Here is a 16228-nt window from a genome sequence, read left to right as displayed (position 1 = left end):
CTCAAACTCCATTATTGACAACAATGTTTATTTCTAAAATTAATTAATGAATAATAAAATCGAATTTCATACTATGGTCCTTCTTAATATGAAATTCTAGTAAATCTTAAGATGTGTACAAATTAATGATAATTAGATTGAAATTACTCAACTTTTTTAAAGTAATTTTTACGTATTTCATAAATGAGTAAAAAAAATTGGGAAAAATTAATATCAACTAGTTACAATTAGTATACAAATATATATAATTATTATAAATTAGTACACAAAAAAAAGCGTTATAGATACTCTTATTTTTTTATTATTATTACCCTGCAAGATTATTTACTCCAAATGTATGAAATTACTTTTAAAAATGCTCTACTAAAATATGATCACTCTTTTTACTTAAAATTTACACTTACAATTAGATACGAAAAATAACAAAATCTTGCCATAATTGTGTAAAGAACTAAAACATTTTATAATATAGTCTGTGATAAAAAAAAAACCAGCACAGTGGGATCGCAGCTTAGTTGAGACAAGTATGATTGGTAACTGACAGTAATTAAAATCACTATCATAAAAAATGCTTTAATTCAAATCTATATGTAGTTTTTAATTTTTAGCAGGGTTATTACATTTAAACAGGATTTTTGTTTAATATGTTTTTAACAGACCTGATTTTTTAGAAGGATTTTAGTTGAATTAATCTAAAAGCAATTCAACTACTATTTCCTTAATTATATGCTGATTACTAGTTTTTTGACTTATAAGTATTAAGGGGTCCTTAAAATACAAATTTTCAAAATTCGATTTACGCACACCAAAAAATTGTTTTACTACATGTAAAAATAAACTGCAAAATTTATTTCCGATAGGTTGACGTTAACACGTGCGAAAGAAGTTTCAAAAGTGTAATTTTAAGATATTGTGCTTTATCTCAAAATGTATGATTTTTATGTAAAATTTTATAAGAAAGAAATTATACTTTTAATTATTTTACATAAACAAGGTTATTAACAAATAAACTCATAAGTCAAATATTTAACCCCTAAAAAATCTATTGGTATATTAAACCTTTCAAAAAAATTTAATGATTCTGGCGATACAAAGTTATCAAGTTTTTTTTTTTTAGTAGTTTAGTATCATTTAGGTTTATTGTAATTTTTTTATGCTGTTTTTATGATGTCTCAACTATTTTTAGTTTAATATCTTCCGGTACTCTGTCATAAAAAAATGCTAAAGCTACTTTTACAAGTGATAAATACCATAAATGCCCTCAAAATTTCTGTGTTGCAGCTTTAGATATAAAAGAATCAGGATAATTAATTAAAACTTTTAAGAAACATAAATCATATAATGGTGATTGTATGGCAATAGATCCCTTAAACCAAGCCTCGAAATAAAATTTTAACAAAAATACACAAATATCACTAAATGTTCTTCTCATGTTTTAAGCTTTAATTGTTTTCTGAAGATGTACATTTTTAGCGATTAAATTGCTTTAGACATTCATTTAGCGCGATGAATAACACCAGGGTAGTGAAATTTTACACCATTAAAAGGTGTTGCACCCAAAAAAATAACACATAATTCGTGAAATTCTTTAGTCATATCTACATTGTTGAATCATTAATGTTTCCAAACAAAATATTATATTATTTTTAGTGTTCAACTGCATTTTTTATAATTATATCATTGATACCAATATCAAAATTCATCAAATCTAGACTAGTCCAACTTTCTTTAAATTATTTTATAATTTTTTATTTCATTTTTTTTCTTTTGAGACAACTTGTTGTCGATGCCCACATGCAACCAGGTCTACCTTTTTGTCTTTGTATCAACAAAAACGTTTTATCTTCTTCAATTTTCATCATATCTAATGTATTAGAATGAGAAATATCAAATAAATCGTTTAACACAACCCTTCTGTATTATGACTGATTTTATTTAGGTAGTTATTTTTTGATGATTTTTGAAATCCTTTTAAATTCTAGTATAATTTTTCAAGTGAATACACAGTGATTTTTTCCCCTAATCGGAAGTCTTGCTATATGCCAGAATAATGATACTTCAACAATAACTAATTAAGCACTTTCATGCAAATTTAATTAAGAGGGTAGACAAAAAACTTAAGTATATCTAGTAAAAAATCAAAATATGATTTCTTATGTTATGGAAACATGTTATAATGAAGCTTCATTATTATTTTATTAACATCTGAGAGCAAATAAAAATACTAAATTTGTAAAATGTTCAAATAAAACTATAAAAAATAACCAATTTTTATGTATTTTTAATAATAAATCCCTAAGTTTCATACATTATTTCAATTGATTCATTATCCCTATACAAATTAATACATTAATCATTAGTGACTACTATCTAAACAAGTAAGGTCTAATAATGTACATAGGTTACCATACCAAATTGTATGTTGCATAAAACAACATATTTTATAGTAATAATAAAAGACATTTGTCTGTCATTTTTATAAGCTTTCTAATTATTAATAAAATTTACACATTTAGCTTTACTATAATATTGGTTTCAGAAACATCTTTAATAAATGTCAATACAAACATAGATTACAAACTTTTGTTAAAAAAAAAATATTTATATAAGAATTAAATGTAAAACAGGTAAAATCAGGAAAATACAAAATATAAATTTCTGATAAGTTATTGAATTATAGTTTTTGTTTTTAATAAATCTAATAATTTAAAATAAAAGTAAAAGTTACTAATCTATTTACAAGTATACAGTTGTTTCTTTTCATAAAACATTTTACACTACTTTTTACTTTTCTGGAATATATGTAATTATTCACTCTCAAATATACTATTTGAATGATTTATCTTTATGGGAACCAAAATATTAAGTTAAATTTAATAAAAATTAATTAACTAATTCAAGTTAATAACTAAAATTATTTACTTAAATAATCATGAATAGAATTTTTGGGTTGTGAAATTTATGATATTATGTAATATTTATACATTATATTGTTTATACACGTGTGTATTACTAAATATACATATATATATTTTTCTTTAATAAAATTAACATAATCATCAAATTGGAAATTAAAAAATTTGTTTATAAAATAAATGATTTATAATGAATAATGATGTTAAAAGATTAATGTGCAAAAACAATATTCACATTTTTATATATACAAATTACATAACTTAAAAATGTAAAAAAAATTATATGTAAACCAATTTTTTAACAAAATTAATTTGTTATACTAAGATTCGTTTTGTCAGTTGTCAAAAATGTAAATATAAAAAGGAAAAAGGCAATATTATTTTTAAAACTTAGCTCTAACATATACTGCACTTGAGTCATGATCACTATAACCAAGACGCTTAGCATGTTTGAATACTTCATTTACACTAGCTGTGACTGGACATGGTTGTTCTAATGTATCTGACCAATTTAATGATAAACTCAAATCTTTTTGTATATGCTTCAAAGCTTGATGAGTTTGGAAATTATTTTCCATCATTGCTAAAATTTAAAATATTTATGAATTTTATTATTGCTTAAAATTTAATGTGAATGTACCTTTTCCTTTTTCCATAAGTAAAGAACATTTTAGTGATGTCATTCCTAAAATTTCTAACATATCTTTCTGTGATATTCCAGCTCTGTCTGCTAAAGCCATGCCTTCAGCTAGTCCAGCTAAAGTAACTGCTTTAATTGAATGCAAAATCAAATTCATTTTGGTTGCTGAACCAACTTCGCCTAAATTATTAGCCAAAAATTAAAAAAAATTTATATATTGAAAAAAAAAAAAAAATGTTTTGTAATACCTAGATAAAATGAATTTTTAGCAATAGCACAGAATGTTGATTGGCAATCATCAAATAATGTTTTGTCACCAGCAGCCATACATACTAGATTGCCTTCTTCTGCTTCAGTCTTACTACCTTGCAACATGGCTTCTAAATAACGACCTCCTTTGCTAATAATAGCCTTAAATCCAAAATTATTAGTTAAAGCAAATAATTATCTAATTTTGGAAATTCAAAATAAATATTTTAGGTTATTTATACCTCTCCAATATCTTGTGAAGTTTCTGGGTCAATGCCACTCATTTCAACAAATCCTTTATCAGGTGTTATTTCAGAAAGGACACCACAATTTCCAAATACCATCTAAAACAGAAAAAAATAATATTAATAAACATATATATAATAACATAAAAATACAAATATTTATTAAACTCCATTATATTCAACTATCATACTTAAAAGTATTTACAATTTTTAAATAAAATCTTGAGAAATTAAGATTTTTTAGTTTAATAAGTTATAACTTATAGGATTATTTCTTACGTCTTTAGCAACTTGTGGATCAGAAACACAAGAGAATGTTATATCTGATCCTCCAATAACATCAGATGGTGTTAAGCCAATTACAGCACCTGCATCTTCAAACATTTGACTCTACAATTAAAAAAATGTATAACAAATTAAAATTTCATGATAAATAAAGAATATACATATAAAATGCAATCTAATTGAAGGAATCAGTGTAATAACATATTATCACATATTTTGAAATTATTTAGGACAACTAGTTATAGTACTAAATTTTGTATTTATGACACTTACAAAATACAAGCTTTTCTTATTAAGAGTATATAACCGTTAATCACACAAAACTATTGATAAAATTATTCTCAATGAAAGAATATAAACAATAAGTTTTGAAATAAGTGGAGGTTATAAGTTATTGATTATAACTTGACCATTGAATTTCGACAATTTTTTTAATTCTTAATTTTCATATTTATACATTAAATTCTAGTACAAATAAATACTTGATTAGGCCAAAAATTCAAAAGGTGGATTCATATCATAATTTTAAGTAAAATTTATCAATAATCAAATTTAAATGGTTTCACATAAAAAAATTCAAATAAAGCAACAAAAAAAGTTCTATTAAAACAAAATATTAAGAGGGATTCTATTGAAAAATACTTATGGTATTTAATCCCAAAATTAACTACAAAGCTCAAAACATTTCTTCATATATAAGTTGGTTTGGTTACAACAAAATGAAACCTATATTTTATTTAAATATTAAAATTTAGTTGTTATAAATGAGTACTGATGGAAATTCTTGAAAAAACTTTACAATAAAAGAATAGTAAGTATATACAATTTTAAATAAAAATGATGAACTCTTATATCAAACAAAAAAAACGACTCTTAAGTAAATTTTATTAATATTTGTACAACATAAGAGAGAAATTTAATATTCATTGCGTTGGTATCACTGTCTTTAAATCCCCACTATCAATTTTTTAAGGACTACGCGGGACGCGGTGAAAATCAACTAAATTTCAGAAGCAAAAGTTACGTTAACGAATTACTAGTAATGTTCTCAATTCAAGTGTCGATACCGCAAATATTTAAATACGAATAATAATATAAACATTACTTATCTTAGTATTTTACGCTAATAATTATCTAAAAGTAATAAAAATACGTTTTACTACATGGGACAAATGAGATCTTACAAACATTGTAATACACAATATAAAAAAAAAGGTAAATACATTACACTGTTATCTCATATACTACCATATTAAGTTAACAAAATATTTAAAAATTTTTAGATGAATATGAATCTTGTGATACTCATTTTTACTACTATATTAATGCACATGATATATTGTGAATACAGAAATACTATTTGCGAGAATAATATGGTTTGTAATTGTAACAATTTCTCCATAACTTGTTACAAGTTATCATTACAATTACCTATCAATATCCCCAATAACATAACAACTATCCACTTTACAGAAGTTTATATTAGCCATACAATAAATAATCAGATTTTAAAGGATGATAAACTTGTAAATTTAACATGGTCAATGAGTAATATAACAACAGTTGGTCCTTTAAATAAAAGTGAATTAATATATTTAGATTTATCATATAATTTAATTAATAATATATCGAGTAGTTTTTTTGTGAATATCCCAAGATTACAATACTTGGATCTATCAAACAATCATATAAGTTCCTTATCAGATAATACATTTTCTAGTCTTAATTTGATTGAAAATATTAATTTGGAGAATAACTTATTTCAAACATTATCACAGGACATATTTAAAGAATCTGTAGGTTTAAGATATCTTAGTTTGGGAAACTTCAATCTACTTACAATACCCAATGGTATATTTTCAAATTTAGAAAATCTAGAATACTTAAATATTGGAAATAGCGGAATTCAATACATACAGAGTTCCATTGGTGATTTAAATAACCTTAAAATTCTTAATATAAATAACTGCATTAATTTAACTACTATAGAAGAAGATTTTATTGATAAGAAAATTCCAAATATTGAAGTAATTAATATGAGCAACTGTAGTAATATTCAAAATCTACCTATGGGTATTGCATCTCTAAAAAATCTTAGAGAATTATACATGCATGGAATACAAGTTCCAGTAAATTGTTACAATGGATGGTTTACAAAATGGTATAAAGAAACAACAGTAATAAAAGGATATAAAAACTTCTCAAAATTATCAGCTATTGATAATTTAGATTGTCCACCAAAAATTTATTACATTAGCGGATCTGTAACTTTAAAATTAACTAAAAATGGCAAAATAGTTTGCAAATCCTTTGGTCATCCAAAGCCTGCAATAACATGGTTAATACCTGGTGGTTTAACATATCATGAAAACAAAGAAAATGATAGAAATATTTCATCACACCCTAAAATCCACGATTGGGATATGGTGTCAGTAAATAACAATCAACAAATTTTTACTGATTCAGATGGATATTTAAATATTTCACGTATGATAAGAAATAACATAGGTAATTACACATGCTATGTATCTAACATTTATGGTCATGATTCTCAAGTAATTGAAGTACATTTAGAAAGTGAATTTTTCTTTAACATCAAAATTAATGCCCTTTTATTAGGAATATTATCAGCTATGGGATTTTTAATGCTAACTATTTTATGTTGTGCCTTAAAATTACTACTAAAAAGGTAATATTTAAGTTTTATCATTTCTAGTTATTTAAATATATTACAAATAACAATTTTTTTATAGACTGAATTGTATAAAAGTAAAACAAAATTCAATGGAAATGCAAAATGAAGATAAACAGAACAATGTTCCTGAAAATGTTTAGTAATTTTAATGTAACATAAGTTTGTTTTACACATGTTGATTGAATTATTAAATAAGTACAAATTAAAATCTAAATGTATTTTTGTAACTATTTATTTGTACATTAAATATTTTTTATTTTTAATCAAATAAAATTGGAACATAATTTCATGATTGTTCATAGGAAAATTCAGTTAAACAATTTAGCTATATACATTTTTATAAAAAAAATAGTGAGTTATTAAAAAGTCATTATGTCTTCTAGATAGATATTTTAGAGTCTTAATGATTTTTCAAATAATAAAAAGTGGGAGTTTTTAGTCATCAACAATAACATTAAAAATGGCATAGTAATAATTATAAACTGTGTTGTAATTAATATAAAAATAGACGGACAAATTATATCATTATGAAATTATACTTTTGTTAAGCTAATCATTTTTAAAAAATCTCAATATAAAATAGTTAATTAAATATAAACAAATTTGTCCAGTGATTTAGAGTTGATTTATTGAAAATAAATAAAGAGTAATCTACTTTGATAAAAAAAATGTATAAAAAACAACTTTATTCATTAAGTAACATTTAAATATTAGGATGACCTTATTTTCTAACCATAATAATTAATTCTTTTTAACTTATTAAGTACTTTATATTGCTTCTATGTTAAATAAGGACCATCTGTATATCTTTTTAACAGAGATTTTCAAGCACATATATGTAACTAGAGTAGATGGTATGTTAAATACCAAAGTGAGAGACAAATATTTACTAAAAGAACAGGGTCACTTATGAATATTTTATTAAGTATTGAACAAGTAACCCCTCTCCTTTATAGCAGCATATTTTTGATTATTTACTAAAGAGCTCATTTTTTTTATATTTATTAAGTATTAGTCACAAATATTTGTGATTAGAAAAGATAAAATTGATATTCTCAATAAAAATATTTAATAATTATTATTTGATAACATTTATATATATATATAATAGCCTTCTTAAACTACATTTAAAACATTATTTATCACTAATAAAAATTACAATTTATACATGATTATTGTGATTAATTTAATTGGAAATTTTTATAATGAGAATTTCCATTTTTGGTAGTTATACAGAATTTGTTTGAAAATTGAAAAAGAACTAAACAAGACATTAATTGAAAACTATCTGGAATTGTTTTTGATAAAGTTAAAATGTTTTATTTGCTCACTTAAATCAACAACAATTATAAGAGTAATTGATTAATAACTTTTCAGCTGGTTAGTTACCAATATGAATTATACAATTATTAAAAATATATATAAATTAGTCTTAAAATTATATCAGTAATTTAAAAATTATGCATATGGAATTAGCAGTTCAAATATTTATATGAAAAACGTTTCAAAATCTTTCATTCTATTAAAAATTAAAAGGGGTCTTCAACATAATTTTTTTCTATTATTATATGTTTCAATTTTTTGGATATTTCGTTGCAATATGCAATATAACAATAATCAAGATAAATAATATTTTTAATAATTACATTATAACTTTGGTATTGCATTATAGGAATGTCTAAAAAAAGGAATAAACCATCATGTGTGTGGAAAATATAATTTTTAAAATGTAAAATTTTAATTAAATATAATATTTTATTTTTGACAATGCCATTCAAATCAAAATCAATAATTTGTATAAAATAATAGTTTAATACAATATTAATATTGAAAATTTACCAAAAAAATACTGTAGATATCAAAATTATATCGATGTTTGATAATCATTGTCAATTTCTACATACTTAATGACTGTTTATGCTAGGTTAATTATGCATAAATCATCTTAAGATAATATTGGAATTTTTAAAAGAATATTGAATATTTTCAATTGTTTTAAAGGAAAATGTTAACTGATCCAAAACACTATAATATATACATATTTTTTTTATCCCTGATGGGATAAAGAAACTTTTACTTTATTTTTTTTATATGCTTGTTTATGTGACAGAAAAATGAAGACTATTGTATATTAAATGGTAAATTAGTCAAAAATTGCTAAATTTTAATAATTAATTACAGAAAAACGATTCATTTAATAAAAAATAATTTTTTCTACCTTATTATTAAACTAAAAATAGGGCTGCCATTAAAGAAAATTAAGGTTTTTTTAACCCACAAAGAGTTAAAAAACCCAGCACAGGGGGGTCGCGGCACAGTGATGAAGTGCCATAGTTGGATCAAGTATAATGATATCTGACAGTGATTAAAATTACTATCAAAAAAAATGCTTTGATGCAAATCTTTGGATAGTGTTTAATTTTAAAAAATTGGTGGATTATTCCAAAAGCTACATGATCTGCTATTTCTTTATTAATATCCTGAATGAAAAAGGAATTATTAAAAAATATTATTTCTCATAAAAAAATTGTGATGATCCATACACTTTTCAATAAGTTATAGCATAATAAAGTTAAAAATGTAAAAAATAAATTCGAGAATTTTCACACAAAAATATCATTTGGTAGCCATTTTCACCACGAAGACAAGTCCAGAGGTCAAATATTTTTTTCTATCATTAAGTACAATACATTAGATTTAATTTAAGATATATATAAACATGTCAGACCTTCCGGAACATTTTCAAAAGTTAAGTAGAAAAAGTTAATTTTTTTATGAAAAAGTTGTCATTTTAAAGTGTCAGATTTACAAAAAAAATATACCAAATGATAAGTAAAGACATCAAGCATCTATAAAAAATAAAATCATATTAATATGTTCGTTATTGAAAAAGTTATGGCAGTTTTTAGTAAAAAAATTTTTTCGAAAATTAGCGATTTTTAAATTTGTAATTTTTTTGGAGGTTTCCATCATTTACTAGGAACGAGGGAAATTTTTTTAATTTTTGAGGGTAATGTCTTCGACTAGATACAATTTGTGATCTTTTGACGTATTGTTGAAAGAAATCCGTTCGGTGAGAGCTGAGAAAAAGTGGTAACAGACACACAAAAAAAAAAAAACACATTATAGTAAAACCAATACCTTCTCAGCTTCGCATCGAAGCTAAAAAAATTGAATTAACTACATATTATTATTATTATTATTATTATAGTTTTTTGAATCAATCAATTTTTTTCTTTATATTACCCTAATTTGAAAATATTCAAATGTTTTTGAGAAAATTAATGTCTTATCTTTTATTAATCACCCTATATATAAATAATATAGGTTAAACAATTACTGACTTAAACTAATTTGTAATCAGATGAAGGTTTTTGAATCATTCTTTACTATTAAATTTCTTTCTTTTATATATATATTTCAAAACATAGTATTATTAATGATCGACAGTTATGTGTTTATTATTGTTATTATTTTTGTAGAATGAGTACAAGTTTAGAACATATAAGAGAATTTATCCAGACGGTAGAGAACAAAAGCTGATGTTATCATACTATTAAACTAGTATAGAATCATTTTTATACAAATTTTTTAATTGAATGTTTTTGAAGGGTTATTATTGTTTTGCTCTCCCTTATTATTGTTAAGAACCCCTGAATATTATTTTATAATTGAGTAGAGTATAGAATATATGGTCGTCTGACATACTACAAATTGGTATACAAATTCAAATAGCAATAATTTTTTACTAAGTCATTATCATCATATTGTAATCATATATACTTGTTTGTCAATTTGTACCATATTAATTATAATTGTCGCTGTATTCTTTAAGTGTAAGAAAAAAGTAATTCATGTATATACCACTGAAATTACTAATACTCAACTCTGAATCTCTCTATTTTAAATTATATAATTCGCCAATATGAAAAACATTCTAAATCCCTTTGCAATTGTATAACTTTATTTATCTGATTTCCCTTGAGTCAATGTGAATCATTGGACCCCCATTGCTCATTTAGGTTGGGGGGTGTTAAGAACTCCTGAATATTATTTTATAATTGAGTAGAGTATAGAATACATGGTCGTCCGACTGTCGTCGAACACAGGAATGTGCTGACCAAGGGTTTTAGGGCAACCATGGGCAAAGGTCTCCCTATAGTACCCTACAGTCAGTCGTGGTTTAGTATGCACTAGTACACTCATTCTATATCATTCTATTTTATTATTCTATTCATTTGTATTATTAATAAATAACGTGTATTGTATTATTAATTGTGTCAATCAAATTATATATTCTAAATTTTTATTGAAAAGTGAGTGTTTTCGTTTTCTTATTAAGTTTAATTCCTTTTACCATGTGGGCCTGCACAACATTATAAAATCATCATTATCTCCTTAGCCTCTGTCTCAGCTATTTAGAATTGGGACTTACAATAATTTTACAGGATTTTTACACCAGCTCTTGACCTATTGTACCTAATTATGGCTGATGATGCCTGTATGAGGCAAAGTGTGTGTCACTATTCAATTTCTGGTATGGTCACTCATCTGGTAACTAATACTAAACAGTTCAACGGAACTTCAGCACTAAAGTGGAATGATCTACTGCACCACACTAAATACCTCTTACTTATTATAAAATAATAAAAATGATTACCTTTTCTGTTGTTCTATTCCAAATTACAACTTTATGTCCAGAATTTAATAAGTTCTTGACAATTCCTGCTCCCATATTTCCTAAACCAATAAATCCAAACTTCAAGTCTGAAGGTGAAATATTTTTATTCATCAATGACCTTGATATTTTAGTTACATCTAAAGGTGTACTTTCCTACATATAAAATAAAATTTTTAACTATTATTTTTAATACATGATTCATCGTAAATAAATATATACTAACTGGTGTAATAACTTCTGGTCTATCTAAGAGTGAATTATTTTTACGGAGTGGATTTAAATGATTATTAGTAGTTAGCCCAAGTTGTGTCAGAATATCAGTGTTATTCATACTGGAATTCAGCCGTAGTTTTTTAGGTTTGCTTTTGGTGTCATCTGAATCAAACACTGATGATTCATTTTGAGGCTTTCTCTTTTTAACAGAAGAATTTGGAGTTGAATTACGTACACTAGTTGACTAAAAATAAACATATTAATTTTATTAATAGTGAATAATAATTTCATATGTATAAAACTTAATTTTATTATGTTGTAAATTTGAAAGAAAAAAATCTACTTAACTATTTAAAAAAAAAAAGCTATTTAACTAATTGATAATTCAAAACAATTTAAAGTATGACAGTCTTAAATGATAATATTTAAGTACCTCAATAATTTGTTTACTATCTCGAGTCAAAAAATCTAATATAATGATCATAAATTAAAAATTAGATACATACCTAATTTCATAAATATATTGTATACAAAAAATATAAAATGTAATAAAGATTTATTTATAAATATCATTTGACTTTTATTATTTTTTACTCATCAAAGAATAATTTAGAAAAATTTAAATTACTGGAATTATGCCTTATATAACAGACAACTAAAAATCAGGGACTGAGATTGACTACTTTACATCAGTTATATTATTTTGATGGTTTCAACTTTTACCCCAGTCCAATTTACAGTAAAAAATAACATCATTCATGCTAGCTAGAAGTAGTACCTTAATAACTTAGACAATTACAGTCACTGAGCAATAATAAAATAAAAATTAAGAGAATATGAAAAAATATTCATAAAGTACAAAATTCTTTATCTACTTATTGAGCACCTTTTTTTTAATTTTTAAGTTTTTTGGTACCAATTATGAATATGTAAAAAATTTGGAGTGGAAACTAAAAGTTCAAAAATTACAGCAACTTAAACTTTACAAGTTTAAAAAAAAATAAAAATTGTGATATCTTTTTGGATAAAAACCAAATTTTGGTATTAATTATAAACTCATCACTCCAAATTTTATAGCAATGGTCATGATATATTGCACATTGAAACACCTACTCAATTGTTCCAAATTGTCCCATCATTGAGGAAACTCCTATTCAATCACCATTGGTTTGCAAATTCATGTATATTCTCGACTTTATCAAGTGTTTCCATTATGAAAGTAATTAGCTGGGAAACCACACAAGAGCAATGGTATACTTTAGTGCTGAACACTGTTGGTAAGCAAAATTCTGGCAACTATTTATTTTTTATACCTTGGTGGCTGATTCGCTAATCAGTATAGATCTTAGTGAAAAACACCAAGGACCCTGACTTCTATTTACTATTTAGCATTGCCACAATTATATTCAGTTATTCTGGTGCTTGTGAAGACACACAAAGCCATTTATATCAAATAATGTTAAAAGGGATTGATGAAAAATTTTTAATTAGTTTGGACTCTTTGAGTCATAAATAAGTTAAATAAGTTGAATTTAGGCTATACTTCCTTACTCTGGAGGTTAAGGAAAGACCCCATCCCAAAGGAATCCTATTAGTTCTCGAGTCTGTCAATAAAACCAACAGGAGTAGATGATTTCAAAATTTAATTTCTATATAGTAAAAAAAAACTTTTTTTTACATTAAATTTTTTTTTCAACTTTTGAATGTTCAGATTTTCTTAAAATATAAATTTACATATATTTTGAATCAGTATTAAAAAAATAATGCTTAGTAATAAGTTATAAAAACTTACAATTTTTTTTTTTACGGGTTGACTAGGTGTATCATTTTTAACCAAATTTTCAAATTGAGTTTCTGATTCAGTAATTCCATTATTTTTGCCCTTAAAACAATCAGACATTTGTAAGAAAATATTGTAACAATAAAAATATAGAAATAATTCTAAAAAATAATAATTACGTCTTTTGTATCTTGAATATATTGTTCAATAGCTTTACATGCTTCTTTAAAAGTGGCTGTTTTACAACTTATACTAAGGGATTCTTTAAATTCATAATACGGCTTTAAGCATCCAATTTCAATCCAGGCACTATAATAGATATATAAAATACATATAAAATCTAAATTATAAATTAATCAATATTTTTAATAATTTAGTACTCACAAATTTTTTGATCCAAAGAAAAAAATGCATTTTGAATTTTTTTTGGCAATTTTTTGTAATGCTTCAGATGGTTCACTTACCTAAAGATAAATTTATGATTAACCTTTCATTAAGAAATACAACTTGTTATTTTAATAAATAATTTACTGCTTATATAAAATATAACATTAGGAAAACTTAATTTTTTCATAAATAGAAATTCAAAAATCAAATATACATTAAAATGTTACTAAGTAAAATAATTAAGACAAGTTAAAATATGTAAAAGGTGAATGATATACCTAACCTAATATCTAATTTATGCTTTATCATAAAATATTTTGGCTTCAACATCTAAATTAAAAAACCCAAAAGAATTATTATTATTTTACTAAATAAAAACGTATAAATTGACTTCAGTTTGTATAAAGATATAGTATAATAAGTTAATGCTATTAACTAACTTTAATAACTTCTTATACTTTATAATTATATTTTTAACTGGTACAATGAAGTGAATTATTTAACAAATATTTCATAAGTTAGGACTACAATAAATCAAAGTAGTCCAATTAAATAAAATTTTTTTATAAAATATAACGGTTACAAAACTATTACATTTTTTTATCTTTCATATATATTTAATACTTACTCGACCAGGCCACGGCGGGAAACCTTTCATTTTGGCCCTGTAAACAAACATGATATGGCGTTAACAATCGCGGTCTTTTCATGTAAAATTTCTAACTTCGATAATAAAGAAAGTACATAAAATAATTATATGGAATCAAAAGTAACATACCAAACTAAATCATTGATTTCATATTTCCATTCAGTTGACATTATTTGAGTATTAATGGATCCAAAAGTTACGAGTAAATTTCAAAAAAGAATTCAATAAAAACGAATTAGCAATAGCGACAAGGGGCTAAATAATGGCGGCTGCGGCGTGTCCGTGTTGTTATGGGGCGACAGGGAAGAGGGAACGCTTGTCGCTTAACGAATATATCCCTTCCCCGTTATTTCTTTTTGAACGTTATCGGCATTAGCAGTGTAGACAACTGACCACACATTAAATCATAATAACCAATAATAAGATAAACCTCATAGATAAAAATTATTTATGTATGAAATTTATATTAAAACATGGTTCATTCAAATTAGTGGAACGGATTATAAAAATATAATCAAATTTATGTAATTTTAAATAATTTATCTGCTAAAATTATTCACTGCGGTAAAATTCGAAATACTAATTAAAAGTTATGTTACTTTCAACATAATTAAAAATATTTTTATAATTTTTTTTTTTTTTAACATTTTTTAAGTTCTAATAATGATTTCCATTATTCATATATTTCAAATAACGTCCACTTTAAGAAAGAAATTTTTTGAGACACAGTTTTGAGATAAACATGCATATAATTGATATAATTTATATATCAAAAGGGGAGGGGAGTCGAATGGAACGAATTTCATAATTGTTGGGTCCCAAGACCATAAAGTAATAAGATAAAAATAGTTTATAAAACTACGATCGTTATTAAACAACCCATTTTATGCATCATGACCAAAAAAAAGATGCTAACTTATGTGTATCACTGTTTCCCAATTTCTAATGCATTATATGCATTAAAAACTTCCCATACATTTTTTAAAATGTAATTAAAGTGTTTTATGTTTCTATATTTCTATAGCTTCAAATAATAAATTTACTATTAATATATTATTAATCTCTTGTCATCTTAATTATTCTTTTAGTTACTAGAATATAAAAAATTGAAAAATAATTTTTTCATGCAAATAATCTGGTTTTGGTATTAACTCGTTTTTTTGTTTAATTTTATCCATTTTATTCGATCAATTACATGACAAAAAAACATCAGCTTTTGTTCTCTACCGTTTGGATAAATTCTCTTATATGTTCTAAACTTGTACTCATTCTACAAAAATAATAACAATAATAAACACATAACTGTCGATCATTAATAATACTATGTTTTGAAATATATATATAAAAGAAAGAAATTTAATAGTAAAGAATGATTCAAAAACCTTCATCTGATTACAAATTAGTTTAAGTCAGTAATTGTTTAACCTATATTATTTATATATAGGGTGATTAATAAAAGATAAGACATTAATTTTCTCAAAAACATTTG

The 16228-nt window shown here is 24.1% G+C and overlaps 2 protein-coding genes across 2 annotated transcripts; one reads left to right on the top strand and one right to left on the bottom strand.

Annotated features, from left to right (window-relative positions):
• Positions 1-2261: 2261 nt before the first annotated feature.
• On the bottom strand, positions 2262-15037 carry LOC126905083 (cytokine-like nuclear factor N-PAC). Its single transcript, XM_050684489.1, has 12 exons — positions 14869-15037; positions 14719-14755; positions 14088-14167; positions 13883-14012; positions 13716-13805; positions 11934-12167; positions 11690-11863; positions 4329-4439; positions 4047-4148; positions 3804-3966; positions 3556-3735; positions 2262-3498 (listed from the first exon to the last, which is right to left on the bottom strand). The coding sequence occupies exons 1-12, from the start codon at positions 14907-14909 to the stop codon at positions 3299-3301; spliced, it is 1542 nt and encodes a 513-aa protein (XP_050540446.1). The 5' UTR covers positions 14910-15037; the 3' UTR covers positions 2262-3298.
• On the top strand, positions 5335-7318 carry LOC126905089 (leucine-rich repeat and immunoglobulin-like domain-containing nogo receptor-interacting protein 2). Its single transcript, XM_050684495.1, has 3 exons — positions 5335-5549; positions 5618-7023; positions 7088-7318. The coding sequence occupies exons 2-3, from the start codon at positions 5618-5620 to the stop codon at positions 7167-7169; spliced, it is 1488 nt and encodes a 495-aa protein (XP_050540452.1). The 5' UTR covers positions 5335-5549; the 3' UTR covers positions 7170-7318.
• Positions 15038-16228: the final 1191 nt, after the last annotated feature.

The sequence above is a fragment of the Daktulosphaira vitifoliae genome, unplaced genomic scaffold, assembly GCF_025091365.1.
Source record: "Daktulosphaira vitifoliae isolate Bord-2020 unplaced genomic scaffold, ASM2509136v1 Scaffold_1, whole genome shotgun sequence".
In the NCBI taxonomy this organism is placed as follows: Eukaryota; Metazoa; Arthropoda; class Insecta; order Hemiptera; family Phylloxeridae; genus Daktulosphaira; species Daktulosphaira vitifoliae.
Note: the sequence above shows the minus strand (reverse complement) of the source record. Positions and strands in the feature narration are given on the sequence as shown.

Excerpts from the sequence above, each read along its gene's own strand:
- LOC126905089 (XM_050684495.1), top strand. The coding sequence starts at position 5,618 with ATGAATATGAATCTTGTGATACTCATTTTTACTACTATATTAATGCAC. Across the intron at positions 7,024-7,087 it reads TTAAAATTACTACTAAAAAG|ACTGAATTGTATAAAAGTAA; the intron begins GTAATATTTAAG and ends ATTTTTTTATAG.
- LOC126905083 (XM_050684489.1), bottom strand. The coding sequence starts at position 14,909 with ATGTCAACTGAATGGAAATATGAAATCAATGATTTAGTTTG. Across the intron at positions 12,168-13,715 it reads AACCCGTAAAAAAAAAAATT|TCAACTAGTGTACGTAATTC; the intron begins GTAAGTTTTTAT and ends GTTTATTTTTAG. Across the intron at positions 3,736-3,803 it reads TAAAAATTCATTTTATCTAG|GCGAAGTTGGTTCAGCAACC; the intron begins GTATTACAAAAC and ends CTAATAATTTAG.